Source organism: Lynx rufus, unplaced genomic scaffold (genome assembly GCF_022079265.1).
Source record: "Lynx rufus isolate CCGP_SWC_20201006 ecotype Redwood Valley unplaced genomic scaffold, mLynRuf1.p SCAF_1, whole genome shotgun sequence".
NCBI lineage: Eukaryota > Metazoa > Chordata > Mammalia > Carnivora > Felidae > Lynx > Lynx rufus.
Genome location: NW_025814823.1, coordinates 192634158 through 192653966, shown reverse-complemented (window position 1 = coordinate 192653966; position 19809 = coordinate 192634158). Strand labels below are relative to the sequence as shown.

General features: G+C 41.2%; 2 protein-coding genes across 3 annotated transcripts in view; one reads left to right on the top strand and one right to left on the bottom strand.

Annotated features, from left to right (window-relative positions):
* The window catches only part of GEMIN5 (gem nuclear organelle associated protein 5), a 42888-nt gene extending 41428 nt beyond the window's left edge, over positions 1-1460 (bottom strand). Inside the window, exons 1-2 of the mRNA XM_047092077.1 lie at positions 1269-1460; positions 302-462 (exon numbers count right to left, since the gene is read on the bottom strand). Coding sequence (XP_046948033.1) covers positions 302-462; positions 1269-1434 — 327 coding nt within the window. The 5' untranslated portion in view covers positions 1435-1460. The remainder of the gene's footprint in view (positions 1-301; positions 463-1268) is intronic.
* A 1392-nt stretch (positions 1461-2852) lies between these two features.
* Positions 2853-19809, top strand: part of MRPL22 (mitochondrial ribosomal protein L22) — a 35408-nt gene continuing 18451 nt past the window's right edge. Inside the window, exons 1-3 of one of the 2 annotated variants that reach the window (XM_047092057.1) lie at positions 2853-2914; positions 2994-3036; positions 18345-18480. In XM_047092057.1, coding sequence (XP_046948013.1) covers positions 2887-2914; positions 2994-3036; positions 18345-18480 — 207 coding nt within the window. In that variant the 5' untranslated portion in view covers positions 2853-2886. The remainder of the gene's footprint in view (positions 2915-2993; positions 3037-18344; positions 18481-19809) is intronic. The other variant, XM_047092066.1, reaches the window with a different exon arrangement.

Here is a 19809-nt window from a genome sequence, read left to right as displayed (position 1 = left end):
CCATACTGTCTCTAGTGCAACTACTCAAGTCTGCCTTGTAGCATGCAAGCAGCCAATACTTAAATGAATTGACTGTGGTAGTATTCCAAAAAAACAATCTGCAAAAACAGGCAGCACACTGTACTTTGCTGACCTCTGGTTTATATGTTATCTCCTTCCAAAAAAGTTTTGAGGCATCTTATTCTCATCCAACTAATGAACATTATCATAAAAATTAACAGATGAGCTAGCATACTTGAAACAAAAGAACCCTCAGCACAGGTATCTAATAACGGTCTGAGAAACCAGTAAGCCATGGTACCTGATGGAGTGCATGCTCTGTCACAACTGCTTTTGTCTCTACATCCCAGATTTTCACAGTCCCATCATCAGAGCTCGTGGCACAGAGGTTGTATTGACCCGGGTGATGTGAAAACGTGAAGCCAGAGACCCTTTCGGTGTGTCCCACCAATTCCCCTATGACTTCAAGCAAAACGAGATTCCAGGTTAGAGTGCTACCTGAGATTCCTGGCAGAATCATTCTGTTCTTAGATGGGTGGGGTGGGACCTCACTTATCCCGTGGTATAACAAAAATATCCAGGCACTCACAATCAGAAATCCCAAGTGCTGGTTCTGGCTCTGCCACAAGACTTCAGCCCATTTTATCTCCTTGAGCCTCACTCTTTTCAACCGTAAAATGCTGTTGCTATCCCTTGATGCTGACCGTTCACAGGCTGAGGAGTGGCTCAAATGAAGAATGTAAAAGTGATTCTTATTTAGATCTGGCCAGAAGTCATTTGGGAAACAAGAAATACCTGGCTTGCCACATCCCAAGGCATGATCAAAATCTAGTTTGGAGCCCGAAAGCATCTGGCTCAACACATTAATCTTACAGCAACGAGTATTCTGTATTTGCAGGATCTTACGTAGGGCCTGGCGCTGTAGGCAGCCCCTTAAACCCAGAAAGGCTTCTAGGGGGCCGGCGCGCGCTGCGTAGGGGGAGGGAGGCCACACATGTTATAAATGCCTGGGTCTAGATAGGGTAACTTCAGGGAGTGAGCGGTCCGACGTGAGAGCACCAGGAGGCGGGACTGCTCAGCCACAGCGTGGTGTAGCTCAATCTTGGAGATGCGGACGCAACTAAGCTTAGTGACTGTGAGAGATCTTTCTGCCTACCTGGGCCTCAAGTTTCCCCATCTGTAGAGAAGGGTAGCTAGAAAAACCCACTTAGCGCCTCTGGCGAACCCAAGAAGGGCAGGAAGGAGGGGGCCCAGAGGTGGGGAGTTACCTCGAAATGGGGGCGTCCCAGGGATCGCGCCGGCGCCCGGGCCCACGCGGACAAGAAAAACGGAGGTCCGCGCCGCGAAGCCGAAGAGGCCCCCAGGCACGGCATCACTGCATCGGGCGCAGTACCAGTTAGGAGAGGGCGGCAGCGTGCGCGGCTCCTGCCCCATGATCACAGGCCACTGGGAAAAGACGAACGAGCCACAGGCGCAGACCGATAGCAGCCCCACGCCGTAGCCGGGAAGGGGGCGGGGTTGGCTCGGAGCCCCGCCTCGCCGGGCCCGCCGCTACGGCGCGCGCCGAGGCCCAGGAGGCACCGCGCGCTCCGCTCCCGCAGCCCCCGGGCTGGGAAGAACGCTGACGCGAGCCTGGCGCTCTGCCCCGCAGCCCCGCCCGGGGCCGGAAGGTCTGGTGCTGCCACAGTCCAGCCTGGGGGTTAGGCATTTTCACCTCCTACAGCAAGGCACATAATTAAAGGGTTAGTCTAGCGGAGTCACCTCCCCGCACAGAAGCTTTACTTTTTGGACCTGTTCAACCTCTATCCCGTCAAGTATTTTTGAACGCTCTGGGCACTTTGCTAACTCTGGAGATTCTTTAAAGATACCTACAGCAAACCAGGTAGCAAAAAGATAAAAGTTCGAATCAGAAATCTGAAAGGAAAGGAAGAGATTCTGCAACTGGCTGGAAATTCTGGCTCTAGAGTCTTGGTATCCAAGGAGGAGTAGAATAGAATGGCCTCGTTGATTGCCGACTCTGTGAAAGGGGCTGCTGTGGAGGAAAAGGAATGGAAATTTCAGATTCTGCGTTTACACTCTCCTGCCCCTGTGGTTTGCATAGCGTACTTGGCACTCCTGCATCTGTAGCGAACGAAACCTGAAATATCTATTCTAATACAGAGAGGTCAAACATATATTTGGTTGTGGGTAGGGGCACTAACTTCCGAGGCATCCAGTCCTACACTGAATTAGTGATTTTGCCAGTTATCTGAATTTACCCTAGACGAATCTGTTTCCTCATTGGAGAAGGAAGATGGTAATCCATGCCTTGTTGGATTGCTGTGAGGAATACTTGGGATTTAGTGAAATGCCTGCCGGGCATATATGATAGCAAATTCCTGATGTATATTAATTTATCTCTTGGAGGCCAACCTGGAGATTAACAGGGATTAGGACATCATACTTTGTATTTGAGCTGTTTTTTCTTTAAAAGAGCTTTCCACATGATCTCGTGATTTTTACAGCAAGCCTCTGCGGTAGGGATCGTTATTTCAGTTTCTCTGACACGAAAACTGAGGTCCACCCACTTTAGGTGGCTTGTTCACAGTCTCTGTTTTTTTCTAATCCTTTCAGAACGTTTGTGAGGTGAAGTTTCTCAATTTCTCGGGATCCTGATGAGTTTCCGGAAACTCACTAGTTTTCGGCCTTTATTAAAGTCATTCATTCCCAGGCAAAGCTGGCCGGATCACATCTGAAGTGCAGGCGGCCCGTTCGCGGTCTCCATGACAACATCGCGGGTGTAAATACTGCTGGGTCTCCTGCAGGGGAGGGCAACCTGAGACTTGCGCACTCGCCTCGTCCAGGCAGCGCAGGAACTCGGAGGCTTCCGTAGAGGGAGGGAGAAAGATGGCGGCGGCAGCGCTGGAACGTTTGGGTAGGGATTTCTTAGTGGTTTAGGGGAGGCAGAAGGGAGTGGAGGTGGGCTCAGCTGACGGCTTGTGTTGATGTTTCAGGTGCATTATGGATGCAGAATCTGAGGGGGAAGCTGGCCTTAGGGTAAGTCTTTCGCCTCGGAGTTACAGAGGGCTCGAGGCCTCTTTGCAAGTTTGTCAGTTACTGAGCCCCTGTGCCGCCCTCTGCCTTAGGCTCTGGGGCTGTGGAGGGGAACAGAACGGCCAGTCTCTGCTTGGTTACTCCGTCGTTCCGCCGCCGTATTGCATGGCCCTGAGGGAATCAGGGTAACCTGTCACTCAAGGGACATTTTGGATCTCTTTTCCAAACAGTCTCCGAATATGGTTATACTCTCCCAAACCGTGGTGGGAGCCTCCAACTTTTCTAGTTCCCCCTCTAGTTACTTGATTACATGAGCAGGGACTGTGTTGTAGACAACTGAGCTTTACGACGTGCCTGGAATTGTGTTAAACGCTTTATATGCATTATCTCATTCTCATAACATCCAGCATAGTGTAGGTATTGCTCTACCATTTTTCAGACAAGGAAATTGAAGTTCCCCAAAGTAAAATAAGGTTCCCCTGGTCATAGGAAGTTTTAAAGCTTTATACTGTCTTCCCCAGAGCATTCTTAGACCTCAGGACGGAAGCGTTTTTAAGGTTAGGGAATGCAGTTAAATCGGCCCTGGCAAGGAGCCTTTCTCTGTCACCTTCTCCTTGTCCCTCTTCTGCAGTACAGCTATTGATATTTGGAGATTGATAATCTGATTGTAAATTGTCTGATCGGTGCATTTGTTGGAGTTTATCTTGGTTTACGTCATAGGCTTTGGAGAGACAGGTAAGTTGGGTGTGAATGCACTTTTTAAGCGGTGTGATTTTGGAAAAACTATCCTTTTTGAGTTTTAGTACTTATATATGCTATGAGAGTAATATTAGTACCTATGTCATTGATTTTTGAATGAGAATTAAAGGAGGTAGTGCATATGAAGTGTTTAGTATAGTGCATGACATATAACAATCCCACCTTAGATTCTGTCTGCCATTACTGTTTTATTCATTATAAATTATTAATGTGTTCCCATTATATTTAGCTCTGTTCTTGGTGTTTGGGTCAGTAGGCTAAAGAAGAAAATAGGAGGCACTGCCCCTTAGGATTTGTTTATGCTTTGCTTTTTCAGATTATTTTTTATCATTCCACCCCAGCTATGCTGATTTACTTACTTTTGTTGAATATGCTGTCCATTTATTTGCTTCTTGGCTTTTTCATGCTGTGCTTTCACTTCTTGTCTATAATATGAGTTCTAATTATTTAAACCCTGTTCAAATGTTTCCTTCTTAGGAGGTTTCTCAGATCCTACTAAAAAGGAAACAAATTAATCTTTCCTTTTAGCATGTGCCTCTTAAATAGGGACTTCATGTTAATGTGTCTGTGCCCTTTACTAGCTGTATACCCTGGAGAAGTAGCAACAGTTCTTGTTTCTCTTTGTAGCTCCAGGTTATGGTCTTGCACAAAGTGAATATTTTGTTAATGTTTGTCAGCTTAAATTGTCCTGCACTGACTATACTGGGAAGCTCTGAGCAAGCAACTTAAGCAGTTTGGCCTCAGTCTTTTCATCTATGTAATACAAAAGGGTTCAATTTTGCTAGATAATCATTAAGGCTCTTTCTGGTTGTGAAAGAGTATAAATAATTTTGTGAATCCCTAGTCTGGACTTTCTAATAGACAAATGGTTATGTAAAAACTAAATAGAGAAGGTATAATTAATGCTCATGATAACTCTGTAAAATCTTAGAGATTTTCTAATTCAGTGATGAAACTTCATTGCATATAGATGGCACTCAGTTAATGGAAATGAACTGGAAGAAGCAGTCTGTGTAAAATGAGAGAAAGTGGTAGGGCCTGTGGCAATTAGTAGAGTGCATTCCTCATCTAAAGGCATTGAAATGGGTTAAGAAAAAGTGCTAACCAAATAAAACTTTTCTGTAGGCTGTATTTGGTAGTGGAATGACAGTTTCCAGCTTTTGAATTCCAGGTCTCCCCATTTTACTGATGGATGCATTTGAGAATTTTAATGACTTACTGAAGGCTACACAGTTAATACAAGTCAAATCTAGGACCTAAACAAAACATTGTCTGGGTGATGAATCAGGCCTGCAGATGTGTTTTGTTTGGACTACACAGGATTTAAAAACTTTTGAAATTTAAATTTAAAAAACTGGCAGCTTCTTATAAAAATCCAGGTTTCCAGAGTATCTTATGCATCACAAAATATGGCAACAATTTTCTAGAGCTAAAAAGTGTACCACTCTTTAGATAGGGCCTATACTCTTCAGTTTTCCTCGTTTAAAACATTTTTTTTATTATTTTTATTTATTTATTTAGAGAGAGAGAGAGTGTGTGACTGGGCAAGGGGCAGAGAGAGAAGAAGACACAGAATCTGAATCGGCGCAGAGCCTGATGCAGGGCTCGAACCTGCAAGCCATGAGATTGTGACCTGAGATGAAGTTGGATGCCCAACTGACTGAGCCACCCCAGTGCCCTCAGTTTTCCTCATTTTTTAACCATGTGTAAAATCCTTCACTAATTCCAAGCCCTCTTATTTATGTTACCTGGCTATTCCCTGTATTCTTTAATTCATTCTACAAACATATGTTTAGTGCCTTATGTGTACTAGGTACTATTCTGTTTTTTTTTTTTTAATTTTTTCACATAATTTTAATTATCATATCCATTCTTCAAAAAATATACATATATAATTTAATTATTTATATGTAACTAAAATATTATACAGTGAATTATATAGAGGTAAAATCATACTATTTATTTTGATTCTAAAACATCAAAAGGTATTAACTACATCAGATGTTATAAACTGTCCAACCTAGTCCAAATGAATTATTTATTGCATGTGTACTCCAATATGTTTTTTTTTTTTTTTGGCCCCCAGAGTGTGTTCTGTGGTTGTTAGAATTTGTTAACAACATTTAAAAATTTCACAAAGAAACCCAGATTTTCAAACTTTTGAAATAATAGTGATCTGGCAGTACTGGGCTACATAATAATTGTGTGTGTGTGTGTGTGTGTGTGTGTGTGTGTGTGTGTGTGTGTGTGTATTCCTTGGTATGCTTCTAGTTAGGAAGAAAAATAGTAAATCCATGATAGTTTTTAATAAAAAGTGTAGAGGCATAGTGGCCTCATATATAAAACATACTCTCTTAAAGTTTTAGAGGTATCTGTGTATGTGTGTGTGTGTGTGTGTGTGTTGTGTGTGTGTATATGTATATATATGTATATGTTTGTATATATATGTAGATACTTTTTAACAACTGGGATTAGGGGAATATACAGAGTAACTTTGTCACAGTGTACTGGGGAGGGATGCAGGGCCCAGTGAAAGAGCTAGAAAGCATGAGTTTAATAATGATGGTTGTGCCTATTGCTTGTTAAGGGGGCTTTGACACATAATTTAAATTCTGAATCCAGCTAGATTTCCTGAAAGTGGATAAACTAACAGTCCTAGGTGTAGACCACTAAATATATAGGAAACTAAAAATTAGATAATGCATATTATAACAATTTGAGAAATAAAAAAAAGTGAATAGATTTAGTAGACTGTGCCCAAGATAATGGCTGAGCATCAGACATGTCCCCCTGAAAGGCAGAAAAAGATTAAATGAAAAATATGAGGCCAGAAAGAAACTCGTAAATTTTTTAATTTTTTAAATGTTTATTTATTGTTGAGAGAGACAGAGCGCGAGTTGGGGCGGGGCAGAGAGGGAGACACAGAATCCAAAGCAGGCTCCAGGCTCCCAGCTGCCAGCACAGATCCTGACACGGGGCTTGAATTCACGAACTGTGAGATCGTGACCTGAGCCGAAGTCAGACACTCAACTGACTGAGCCACCCAGGTGCCCTGCCAGGTACTGTTCTTTTTTTTTTTTTTTTGATTAAAAAAAAAAATTTTTTTTTAATGGTTATTTATTTTTGACAGAGAGAGAGACAGAGCATGAGCAGGGGAGGGGCAGAGAGAGAGGGAGACACAGAATCCAAAGCAGGCTCCAGGCTCTGAGCAGTCAGCACAGAGCCCGATGCAGGGCTTGAACTCACAGACCACGAGATCATGACCTGAGCCAAAGTTGGACGCTCAACCGACTGAGCCACCCAGGCGCCCCTCCCCAGGACTATTCTAACACTAGAGATTTTGCAGTGTACAAAACCAGAGTAATCCCTCACAGTCTATTGAGGAAAGCACTTGATAAGTAAAATGTAGAGTGTATTAGACAATGACAACTGCTTAGGAGAAAATGTAAGCAGAAAATGGGAACAGGTAGTGTGTATATATTGGAGAGGGGTTACAGGTTTGGATAGGTAAGTCCTCACCAAGAAGATAACATTTGAGTAAAGATGTGAAGGAAATGAGGGAGCAAACTATCAGAGGAGCAGATTTTGGGGAGAATATCACAAGTTCAGTTTGAGGCTTATTAAATTTGTAACATCCAGTAAGCTTTCAAGTGTAGATGAAAGTAGGCAATTGAATATATATGAGTTTGGAATTCAGGGAAAGGATGTCAATTCAGGAGTCATCAGTGCATGAAGAGTGTTTAAAGCCATGAGACTGGTTGGCTTCACCATAGAGCGAAGTAGAAATTATAAGAGTACAAGGATTGATTCCTGAGGCAGCCAGCATTTACAGGTCTCTCTCAAAAATAAATAAACTGGGGCACTTGGTGGCTCAGTCGGTTGGGCAGCCAACTTCGGCTCAGGTCATGATCTCATGCTTCATAGGTTCTAGCCCCACGTTGAGCTCTGTGCTGACAGCTCCGAGCCTGGAGACTGCTTTGGATTGATTCTGTGTCTCCCTCTCTTTGTTCCCCTCCCCCGCTTGCCCTCTATCTCTCAAAAATAAATAAACCTTTAAAAAGAAGTTAAAAATTTTTTAAAATAAAAATAAGTAAATAAGTAAATAAACTTAACAAAAAGGAATGTGGAATTTAGGCATTTGGTCCTTCTTGGTTTACATAGTGAGAAAATCTGGCTTATTAATCATCCACATGTGTATAGCATAATAACAGAAACCTTTTGGAACAGAGAAGTCATGCTCCCTAGTCTGCAAAAACTTGCAGCAGGGGTCAATTTTTGCCCCTACCCCCACCTCCAGCCCCCTAGGACATTTGGCAATATCTGGAGACATTTTTGGTTGTCCCAACTCAGGCCAGGGGTGCTACTAGAGTGGCTAGAGTTGAGGGATCCTACTAAGCATCCTACAAGGCACAGGATAGCCCCCACAACAAAGAATGATCTAGCCCCAAATATCAATATTGCAGTGGTTGAGAAACTTCTGAGTTTACCATGGTCCAAGGTTGCTGGAATTTTGTTTGCTTGCTAAACTCTTGTTTCCTTGTGTGATTGTCCTTGACTTTAACCAAATGAAATTATATTGAATTATGACAATATACATATCACTTCAGCCATTTATTTTAGATGCTAACTGAGACAAGATGGAGGATGTTCTTTTATTCAGTTTCAAGTGTGGGATTAACAGTGTTAACAGAAGTAATTTTGGAACAAAGAATTTTTCACCTTGATGCATTTAATAACCTGCATATAGTAACCTCAAGATTGAGCCAGAGGCCAGTCATATCTTCTCTTGGGATTTGGGTATACCTTGCACTAGATTTCAAGATGAATTTTGAGTAATACATAGGAAGTATAATTTCTGAAATTGTGACTTTAGAAACTTTGAGATCTTGTTTTATCTGAATTCTTAATCCTAAAATTTGCTTTGTATCTGCCACTCTTCAATGTCTGATGACTGTGGGAAGAATTTGAAAAGTGATAGTCCTTAAGTATCCTTAAGTATTGGTAGATAGAAGACACCAGAGTAACAGGAGTAAGGAAATTCATATGCTGGTTCCAGTATACCACCCACTTTCCGTTTGAGCTCTGGCAGTCTCACCAGACTGTGGGCACCTGTGTGTGTGCTTGTGTGTACAGGCATTCTGGAGACTTGGTTCATGCCTACCTTCCTTCATCCAATTTACAGAGGTGCAGTGAAACTAAAGGGATTTGGGCTTTCCAGTAAATGTAAGGATGTTGTAAATATCAGTAATGGTCCTTGAACTTCAAAATGATAAAAGTTGATCTTGGATGCCTTTCAGTGTTTTTTGGTTTTTTTTTTAAGGTTTTAACTTGCTTTGATTTTTTAGAATGCTAACAATAAACTAGATTGCTAGGCAGACCTAAAATTTAATGTTTGTTGGAAAACAGTTTTATAGAAGGAAATGGATTCTAGCAATAGCTCATGTTATCATTTGTTAATTCCACAAATTTCCTTTTCTTGAATCTGCTTTCTCTAGTGACTCTTTGCAGTATTTCGTACACAGGTCTCAAAAGTTGTAAGTTTTGAATTACATAGTTAAGTTTTGAATTACATATTTTCAATTTACCTCATGATTGCTTCATTTTCTGCTTTAATTCCAATAGTTGACCAGGAGAGGGCGTGTAAGAACTTTTGTTTTAATACACTTCTGAATTAAGTACTCTGCTTGGAATAATAATTTAATTTGATTACAATTGTTTAGTATTTGCCTGATAGTTCGTTTTATGAACCGTCTGAACCCTGAAAGTATTGTAGGTATTCAGAAAGCTTTGTCATTGTTGATTCATAATGTGTTTAATTTATTAAGCACCATATGTAATTCACTAAATGTGTATTGATTTGAGTACAAGACACTGTGTTAGATATGATGTATACAGAAGGCATGGGCCTCACCCTCAAGCATTCTTTAAGACTGGTTAATGTAATAGTGGTTTCACAGAAGAAGAATTAAATAGAAGCCAAGAGGCTTGTGTTTCTGTAATCCTGCTGTCAACAATGAGATTTGAGATAGAATTAAGGTTCAGAGAGACCCTAGAGATGATACACTCCAATTCCTCTTTTCATAAAGAAGCTGAGGACCAAAGAGTGGATAAACTTAGTGTACCCATGAATTACAGCTTCAAGCAAACAGTCATGATTCCAAATGTGAGAAGGTTTGGAATTGTGTGATAATAAAGTTTACAGTTCACAGTGTTCATTTTTTCTGGAGACTAGGAGAGATGAACTGTTCAGAGGGCCTTATTTAAAATTAATACTAGGAATGCCTGGCTGGCTCAGTCGGTTAAGTGTCTGATTTTGGCTCAGGTCATGATCTCATGGTTTGTGAGTTTGAGCCCTGTGTTGGACTCTGTGCTGACAGTGCAGAGCCTGCTTGGGAGTCTCTCTCTCTCCCTCTCTCATTGCCCCTCCTCCACTGGCACTCACACTATCTATCTCAAAATAAATAAAATAAAATTAAGGGCGCCTGGGTGGCTCAGTCGGTTGAACGTCCGACTTTGGCTCAGGCCATGATCTCACGGCCTGTGAGTTCGAGCCCCATGTCGGGCTCTGTGCTGACAGCTCAGGGCCTGGAGCCTGCTTGGGATTCTGTGTCTTCCTCTCTCTCTGCCCCTAACCCACTTGCATTCTCTCTCTGTCTCTCTCAAAAATAAATAAATATTAAAAAAAATTTTTTTTAATAAAAAAAATTAGAAAAAATAAAATTAATACTAGCCATCAGTGTTTATTATGTGCTAGATGCTGTAGGGTGCAGTATATTAATTATCCACCATCAACAGAATGAAGTGGGTATTATTCTCATTCTGAAAGTAATAACATCAATTTAAAAAAAAATTTTTTTTTCAACCTTTATTTATTTTTGAGACAGAGAGAGACAGAGCATGAATGGGGGAGGGGCAGAGAGAGAGGGAGACACAGAATCGGAAAGAGGCTCCAGGCTCTGAGCCATCAGCCCAGAGCCTGGCTCGGGGCTTGAACTCATGGACCGCAAGATCGTGACCTGAGCTGAAGTCGGACGCTCAACCGACTGCGCCAGCCAGGCACCCCAATAACATCAATTTTATTGAGCCCTTTTAAGCGTCAGGTTAAGTATTTTACTTAAAATATCTTATTTGAGCTCCTTAAGAAGCCTATGAGGTAATTACTGTTATTACTCCATCTACTGATGAGGAAACTGAGCTCGAGAAAGTTATGTGACTTTCCTAAGTCCATTTACCTTGTATTAAAGTTGGGATTTAGACTCAGGTTTACTTGACTCCGTAGTCTCTGCCCTTATTACTTAGCTTATGGTTTTGCCTTTTTTTTTCTTTTTTTGGAAATTCTGCCCTCTAGCATCATGTCTCCTAATTTTGTACTTTTCACTTAAAATAGTGGAGCCTATATGTGGATGGCAAAGGTTTAGTCAAGTATTTAGATAGTACTGATCTTTTTTTCTTTTTTAATGTTTGTTTATTTTTGAGAGAGAAAGAGAGAAACAGAGAGTGAATGGGGGAGGGGCAGAGAGAAGGAGACACAGAATCCGAAGTAGGCTCCAGGCTCCATGCTGCCAGCCCAGAGCCCGATATGGGGCTCAAACTCATGAACTGTGAGATCATGACCTGAGCCGAAGTCGGACACTTAAACGACTGAGCCACTCAGGTGCCCCAGATTGTACTGATCTTAATATTGGGATGTAAAATGGTGAATTTGAGGTAGAATAGGAAAAATGAGCCAGTAGGAGAATAGGTTTTTTAAATTCTTTAGTCCGAATGATTTAAAAACTAAAAGACTTGGCTAAATATATCATCCAATTGCATAAATTGTGTGAAAATCTGCCACTTTACAATAACTTTGAATATTTAAGTCTGGGTTAAATATTTACTTAGTACCCATGTGCCAGATATTGTCCTTAGTGCTAGAATACGGAAGATGTTATACTTGCCCTCAGAATGCTCACATCTGTATACTTACTATAGGAACTCATTCTTCTGTAGCCAACTTACAGTACCATAGTACTAACTCACTGTTGCATGGTTGGCAAGAGCAGAGTACTTTTTTTTTTTTCAACGTTTATTTATTTTTCGGACAGAGACAGACAGAGCATGAACGGGGGAGGGGCAGAGAGAGAGGGAGACACAGAATCGGAAACAGGCTCCAGGCTCCGAGCCATCAGCCCAGAGCCTGACGCGGGGCTCGAACTCCCGGACCGCGAGATCGTGACCTGGCTGAAGTCGGACGCTTAACCGACTGCGCCACCCAGGCGCCCCAAGAGCAGAGTACTTTTATATGCTGTTGAATTTGATTTGCTAGTATCTTGTTGCAAATTTTTGCATCCATATTCATCAGGGATATTGGCCTGTAGTTCTCCTTTTTTGTTGGGTCTCTGTCTGGTTTGGGAATCAAAGTAATGCTGGCTTCATAGAATGAGTCTGGAAGTTTTCCTTCTCTATTTTTTGGAACAGCTTGGGAAGGATAGATATTAACTCTCCTTTAAATGGCTGGTAGAATTCCCCAGGGAAGCCATCTGGTCCAGGACTCTTATTTGCTGGGAGATTTTTGATAACTGATTCAATTTCTTCACTAGTTACGGGTCTGTTCAAATTTTCTATTTCTTCCCATTTGAATTTGGGAAGTGTGTGGGTGTTTAGGAATTTGTCCATTTTTTCCAGGTTGTCCAGTTTGTTGGCATATAATTTTTCATAGTATTCCCTGGTAATTCTGAGGGATTGGTTTTAATAAATCCATTTTCATTTGTGATTTTTATCTATTTGGATCGTCTCTCTTTTCTTTTTGAGAAGCCTGGCTAGAGGTTTATCAATTTTGTTTATTTTTTCAAAAAACCAACTCTTAGTTTCATTGATCTATTCTACTGTTTTATGATTCTATATTTTTTATTTATGCTTTGATCTTTATTATTTCTCTTCTTCTGTTGGGTTTGGGGTTTCTTTGCTGTTCTGCTTCTAGTTCCTTTAGGTATGCTGTTAGATTTTGTATTTGGGATTTTTCTTGTTTCTTGAGATAGGCCTGGATTGCAGTGTATTTTCCTCTTAGGACTGCCTTTGCTGCATCCCAAAGGGTTTAGATTGTTGTGTTTTCATTTTCATTTGTTTCCATATATTTTTAAATTTCTTCCTTAATTGCCTGGTTGACCCATTTGTTCTTTAGTAGGATATTCTTTAACCTCCATGCATTTGGAGGTTTTCCACACTTTCTCCTGTGGTTGATTTCAAGTTTTGTAGCATTGTGATCTGAAAGTGTGCATGGTATGATCTCAATTCTTTTATATATATTGAGGGCTGTTTTGTGACCCAGTATGTGATCTATCTTGGGGAATGTTCCATGTGCACTTGAGAAGAAAGTATATTCTGCTGCTGTAGGACGTAGAGTTCTAAATATATCTGTCAAGTCCATCTGGTCCAGTGTATCATTCAGGGCCATTGTTTCTTTACTGATTTTCTGTCTAGATGATCTGTCCATTGTTGTAAGTAGAGTATTAAAGTCCCCTGCAATTACCACATTCTTACCAATAAGATTGCTTATGTTTGTGATTAATTGTTTTATATATTTGGGTGCTTCTGAATTCAGTGCATAGACATTTATAATTGTTAGCTCTTCTGATGGATAGATCCCATAATTATTATATAATGCCCTTCTTCATCTCTTGTTACAGCCTTTAATTTTAAGTCTACTTTGTCTGATATGAGTATGGTTACTCCAGCTTCCTTTTGACTTTCAGTAGCATGATAGATAGTTCCCCATCCCCTCACTTTCAATCTGAAGGTGTCCTAAGGTCTAAAATGAGTCTCTTGTAGACAGCAAATAGATGGGTCTTGTTTTTTTATCCATTCTGATACCCTATGTCTTTTGGTTGGAGCATTTAGTGCATTTACATTCAGTGTTATTATAGAAAGATACGGGTTTAGAGTCATTGTGATGTCTGTATGTTTTATGCTTGTAGCGATGTCTCTGGTACTTTGTCTCACAGGATCCCCCTTAGGATCTCTTGTAGGGCTGGTTTAGTGGTGATGAATTCCTTCAGTTTTTGTTTGGGAAAACCTTTATCTTTCTTCTATTCTGAATGACAGGCTTGCTGGATAAAGGATTCTTGGCTGCATATATTTCCTGTTCATCACATTGAAGATTTCCTGCCATTCCTTTCTGGCCTGCCAAGTTTCAGTGGATAGCTCTGCTACTACCCTTATGTGTCTACCTTTGTATGTTAAGGCTCGTTTACCCCTAGCTGCTTTCAGAATTCTCTCTTTATTCTTGTATTTTGCTAGTTTCACTGTGATATGTCGTGCAGAAGATTGATTCAAGTTAAATCTGAAGGGAGTTCTCTGTGCCTCTTGGATTTCAATGTCTGTTTCCTTCCCCAGATTGGGGAAGTTCTCAGCTGCGATTTGTTCAAGTACACCTTCAGCCCCTTTCTCTCTCTTTTCTTCATCTGGAATTCCTATGATACAGATATTGTTCTCTTTGTTGGAATCACTTAGTTCTCTAATTCTCCCTTCATGATCCAGGATTTTTTTCTCTCTTTTTCTCAGTTTCCTCTTTTTCCATAATTTTATTTTCTGATTCACCTATTTTCCCCTCTGCCTCTTCAATCTGCACTTTGGTTACCTCCATTTTATTTTGCACCTCATTTATAGCATTTTTTAATTCATCATGACTGTTTTTTAGTTCCTTGATCTCTGCAGCAGTAGATTCTCTGCTGTCTTCTATGCTTTTTTTCAAGCCCAGTGATTAATCTTATGACTGTTATTCTAACATTCTTGTTCAGTTATATTGCTTATATCTGTTTTGATCAATTCTTTAGCTGTCATTTCTTCCTGGAATTTCTTTTGAGGAGAATTCTTCTGTTTGGTCATTTTGGTTAGTTTTCTGTCCTTTGTGTGTTCTAAAAGCTTGTTATGTGCTCTGCACCTGTGAGCACTGCTATATTAAAGGGGGTCATATACTGTCCAGGGCCTGGCCCTTCAGGATGTGTTTTGGAGACTGTTACTTGCTCTCTGTTGTTGTGACTTTGGTTATTTTTTTCCCCTACTTGTAGTGATGTTTTGGGCCGTCCACCAGGTGTGCTTTGATTTGTGCCTTGAAGTATCCCTGGAAAGGAAAACAAACAAATAAACAAACAGAAAACAAAAAACACACAAAGACACAAATAAAAAAAAAAAAAGAAAGAAAAAAGAAAAAAAAAACCCAAAAGCAAAAAACCAGAAACACCAGCTGTAAGTAAAGAACAGGGTGGAGGTGGTGCTGATGGAAGATCACATACAAGGAGAGAAATGACAGGGACTGGGTGCGGGGGAGGGGAATAAACACTGATTAGGCAAAGAGACTAAACGAGAGAAAGGAAAATAAAGAAGGAGGCAGGGGAAAAAGCAGATAAAATTACCCAGACAGTGAAACTATACAGCTTGATTATTCCAGAGAGAGAGAAAGGAAAGAAGGAGGTGATCCATGTGTCAAGAGAATGGGTTAAATATGTCTGTTTATACAAACCAACAACCAGAGTAACCAGACTAGAGGAGGGAAGAGATAAGAAGGAGAAAAGGAAGGAAGAATATATCTATATAACAAGAATTGTCTGAGAGTTAATCCAGGCGATGCAGCAGCGCTGGTCAGGAGGAGGGGTCCCTCTGGTTCCTCAGTGTCCATCCCGCTCCGGTAGATGCGCAGTTACCCGGCACGGAGGGGCGTGGTTTGGTGTACACGGTTCTCGCCTCCACTGCGGGCCCGAGGTTAGATCCCTGAGGCCCTGCCTTGGTGGTGGTGGGGTGAAAAATGGCAACCCTCCAGTCTCTCCTCCATGGACCCGGTGTCCCAAATCACTCTGTTCGAGCCGTCCTCACTGTGCCGCAGGCGCAGACGAGGCGGTTTGCCCTGCTCTGCCCACTCCTGTGCCCCGCGCTTGGCTGGGATTCAAACTCCCGCTCTGTGCGCCCTGCTACTGGGGAAGCGCGTCTCCATGCCGCCGGATCTGTGGTCCCTGCTGGCTTTCTCCTGTCCCGCAGCACTCCAGGGAGGGAATCACTTTCTCCTACTGCAGACTGCGCCCCCGACCTAGGCACCGAGCCTGGGGCTGGCTCCCCTCCTCCCCAGGTGCACCAACAGGGCAGCCAGCCCCAGTCCAGAGAAAGCCCCGCAGTTAGAGATTGGATCTTTCTCCATGCTGCTCTGAGGTTTTTCTCTTGTCCAGATACAGTCCTATGCTTCCCCAGCCGCTCTTTCTCTTCTCTTTGTCTGTCCACAGAAGGGGATCCCTCCCTTCCATTCATTTTATCTCTCCCAGTTTGCAATCACGCACCTATGGCCCGTCAGGTTGTCCCCGTGTATCCCTGGTAGCGACTCAGTCTCTTTTCCTCCCAGTCTCTTCAAGAACAGAGTACTAACATAGTGGGGAGGGGGCGCCTGGGTGGCCAAGTGTCTGACTCTTGATTTTGGCTCGGGTCATGGTCTCACAGTTCATGGGTTCAAGTCCTGTGTTGAGTGCTGTGCTGACAGCATGGAGCCTGCTTAAGCATGGAGCCTCTCTCTGTCTCTCTGTCTCTGCCTCTCTCTCTGCCTCTCTCTCTCTCTCTCTGTCTTTCAAAAATAAATAGAAACAAAAGACAGTGGGGAGAATGGTTGGGAGAAGGGATCACGTGATAGCTCGCAATGAGGTGACATTTGAGCTGGAGTTTAAAACCGGACAAACATTTCATTCAGGAGATAATGATTGAGGAAAAAACAATATGATCAAAAGCGTAAAGACACGAAAGTATGTGGTTTGTTCAGGGAACAATGAACATCTGTGTGGCCAGGCCAAAAGGTGAATGAGCCAAGATGGCAAGATTGGGGTTAGATTATAAAAGGCCTTGTGTGTCTTGCTGGGATTTTAGACTCTGTATTCTGCATAGCATGGAAACACCAAGTTTGTGTGTTACTTGGATATCCCCAGAGATACAAAAATAGATAATATGATGAACCCTCTTAAACTCATCACCCAACTTCAATAAGTTACTCATGGCCAATCTTATTTTGTTCCCTACTATGTTCTCTACTCTTTCCCATCATATTTTGAGACAAATCCCAGACACTATATTATTTAATCCATGAATATTTCCCTATATATCTCAGTAAAAAGCATCACGTATCCAGTTAATGTTCAGATTTCCAATGGTTAAATCACTGTTATACTTTTAAAATTGTCATAATCTACACATTGAAATTAATTGGTATTGCTCTTAAGTCTCTTAATTAGTAGGTCCTTTTTTCAGCTCTTTCTTTTTCCCCTTGTAATTTATTTGTTGAGGAAAATAGGCTGTCTTGTAGTTTGTACAGCTTGGATTTTGCTGAGCACATCCCTTGTATTGTTTAACATGTTTCCTCTCTTTGTATTTCCTGTATTGAATCTAGAAGCCCAATTAATTCAGGTTTGTTTTTTGCAGAAAGACTACTTCATGGGTGGTGGGTAGTGTGTTCTTTCATCAAGAGGTACATAATGCACCTTTATTAAGTTCTTAGGGATTACAAAATGATGCAGTTTGTCTTGCCTCCTCGGCAAAGTTGAGTAATTCTACAGAGCAAGTCAGGGATCCAGTGTATCTTCTTTTTTTTTTTTTAAACGTTCATTTATTTTTGAGAGAGAGAGAGAGAGAGAGAGAGGAGTGCGAATGAATGAGCATGAAGTGAGAGGGGCAGAGAGAGGGAGACAGGATCTGAAGCTGGCTATGTGCTGACCACAGAGAGCCTGATGTGGGGCTTGAACTCACGAACCACAAGATGATGACCTGAGCCAAAGTCAGACGCTTAACCAACTGTGCCACTCAGGTGCCCCGTGTCTTCTTTAAGTCTGTTTTAGAACTGAATTGGCTTATATTAGAGAGTCAATATTTTTTGGCCAGTCAGGGCAAGAGATCATGGGTTAATATCTGTTTACTGTTTGACTTATGCTAATCTTTAACTTTTTACTTTTTTTTTTTTAATTTTAAAGACAGAGAAACCAAAATTTAATTAAAAAAAATTTTTTTTTTTTTCAACGTTTATTTATTTTTGGGACAGAGAGAGACAGAGCATGAACGGGGGAGGGGCAGAGAGAGAGGGAGACACAGAATCGGAAACAGGCTCCAGGCTCTGAGCCATCAGCCCAGAGCCTGACGCGGGGCTCGAACTCATGGACCGCGAGATCGTGACCTGGCTGAAGTCGGACGCTTAACCGACTGCGCCACCCAGGCGCCCCCAAAATTTAATTTTAAATTTAGGGGGGGAGAGGGACAGGGCTCTCAGCGTGGAGCCAGACTTGGCGTTTGATCCCACGACTCTGGGAACACAACCTGAGCTGAAATCAAGAGTCGGATGCTCAACTGACTAAGTTACAGGTGCCACATAACTGTTTACTTTTAGCTTTCAGTAAACTGACTCTTTGTGATATTTTATGTAAAGTTGTTCTCTGTTAATGAAGACATCTAGACTGTTTCCACTTGTGATACTAAATAGTTTTGATCAAAATGGAGCTAATGTGGTTCAGAAGATATCTAAGCTCTGGAAAAGATTCTAAGTGTGTCTTGTTTTACAGACTTCTTTCATCTCACAGCGTTTTACCCCAGTCACACATCCACATAACTGCATCTCTGGATGTATCTCGAAAATGGGAAAAGAAGAATAAAATTGTTTATCCTCCACAATTGCCTGGTGAACCTCGGCGACCAGCAGTAAGTTTGTGGCTAGAAATAATCTCTTAATTTTGATGACGAGCTCTTACTCTTAGGCGGCTAGCAATGAGTTACTGTTCCATGTGAGGAAAGGGAAAAAGCATATGGCAACTTGCATGATCATTTGATTGATACAGAAAATGTTCTAGATTTACCTCCTTGGTATTGTTAAAAGGTTGTTTTGTTTACTTGTTTGCCTTGACTTTACCTTCTGTATGGGGGCCTTAATTCTAAAACTAAGCTAATAGCTTGAGGCATCCTGATAGATTTTTGACTCTTAGGAGGCTTGCTAATGTATTCTTAGTAATGGAGCATGAGGAGTTGGAAAGGATGACTTAAACCATTGACCATATTTAAATCATATATATATGGTTTTCTAGTGTTTTAAATTTGGACATAGATGCATTAAGTTGTGATTTTCTGTGTGTTTGTAATTCACAAACTTTTGAATTAAGGTTTAAATTTAATCACTGGATTCCTTTCAGAGATACTGAGTTTTATCTTTAGTTGCTCAGAATTCTTTTACCCTTTTCAAACTGCTGGTGAGTTGTCTAGTCTGAGATATAAGACTAATTTCCAGCTTACTGTGAATTTGCTGTGAAATGCATAGATATCTGTTAAAAAGTTTAAGCAGCTAATGATGACATCAACAAGGTGGGACATTTGAATCCTTAAGAAAATAAACTGTGGTAAGTGCTTAGAAAGAGAATTAATTATTAATTAATAACGCTATTAACAGAATATCAGTAGTGTTAGTGTCAGTTATATATCATTCAGTTTAGCAAACATCTTTTAAAGACCTTTGGGATTCAGGGCCACTGGATCCCAGTATCATCTAAGTAATATTATTTGCTTAATTAAAAAAAAAAATTATTATTTTTTTAGTGTTTTGTTTATTCTTGAGACAGAGAGGGCACGAGTTGGGGAGGGGCCTAGATATCAGGACACAGAATCTGAAGCAGGCTCCAGGCTCTAAGCTGTCAGCACGAGCCCGATGCGAGGCTCAAACCCACAAGCTGAGAGATCATGACCAGAGCCGAAGTCGGACGCTTCACTGACCGAGCCACCCAGGCTCCCTTCATTTGCTTAATTTTTATATGAATTTGACAGCATGCATTTCATTAGGATTTAGTTGCTAAGTATTGGTCTGAATTAGTACAGTATTAGGTTTTCTTTCTTTTTTTTTCTTATTTAGGGGAGTTAATTTATTAATTTAAAGAGCTCCCACATTGGGAAATAGGAAAAAGAGATGCTAATAGTTTAAACAAATAACTTAAAAATAATTTTTTTTAATTAAAAAAAATTTTTTTTAATGTTTATTTATTTTGA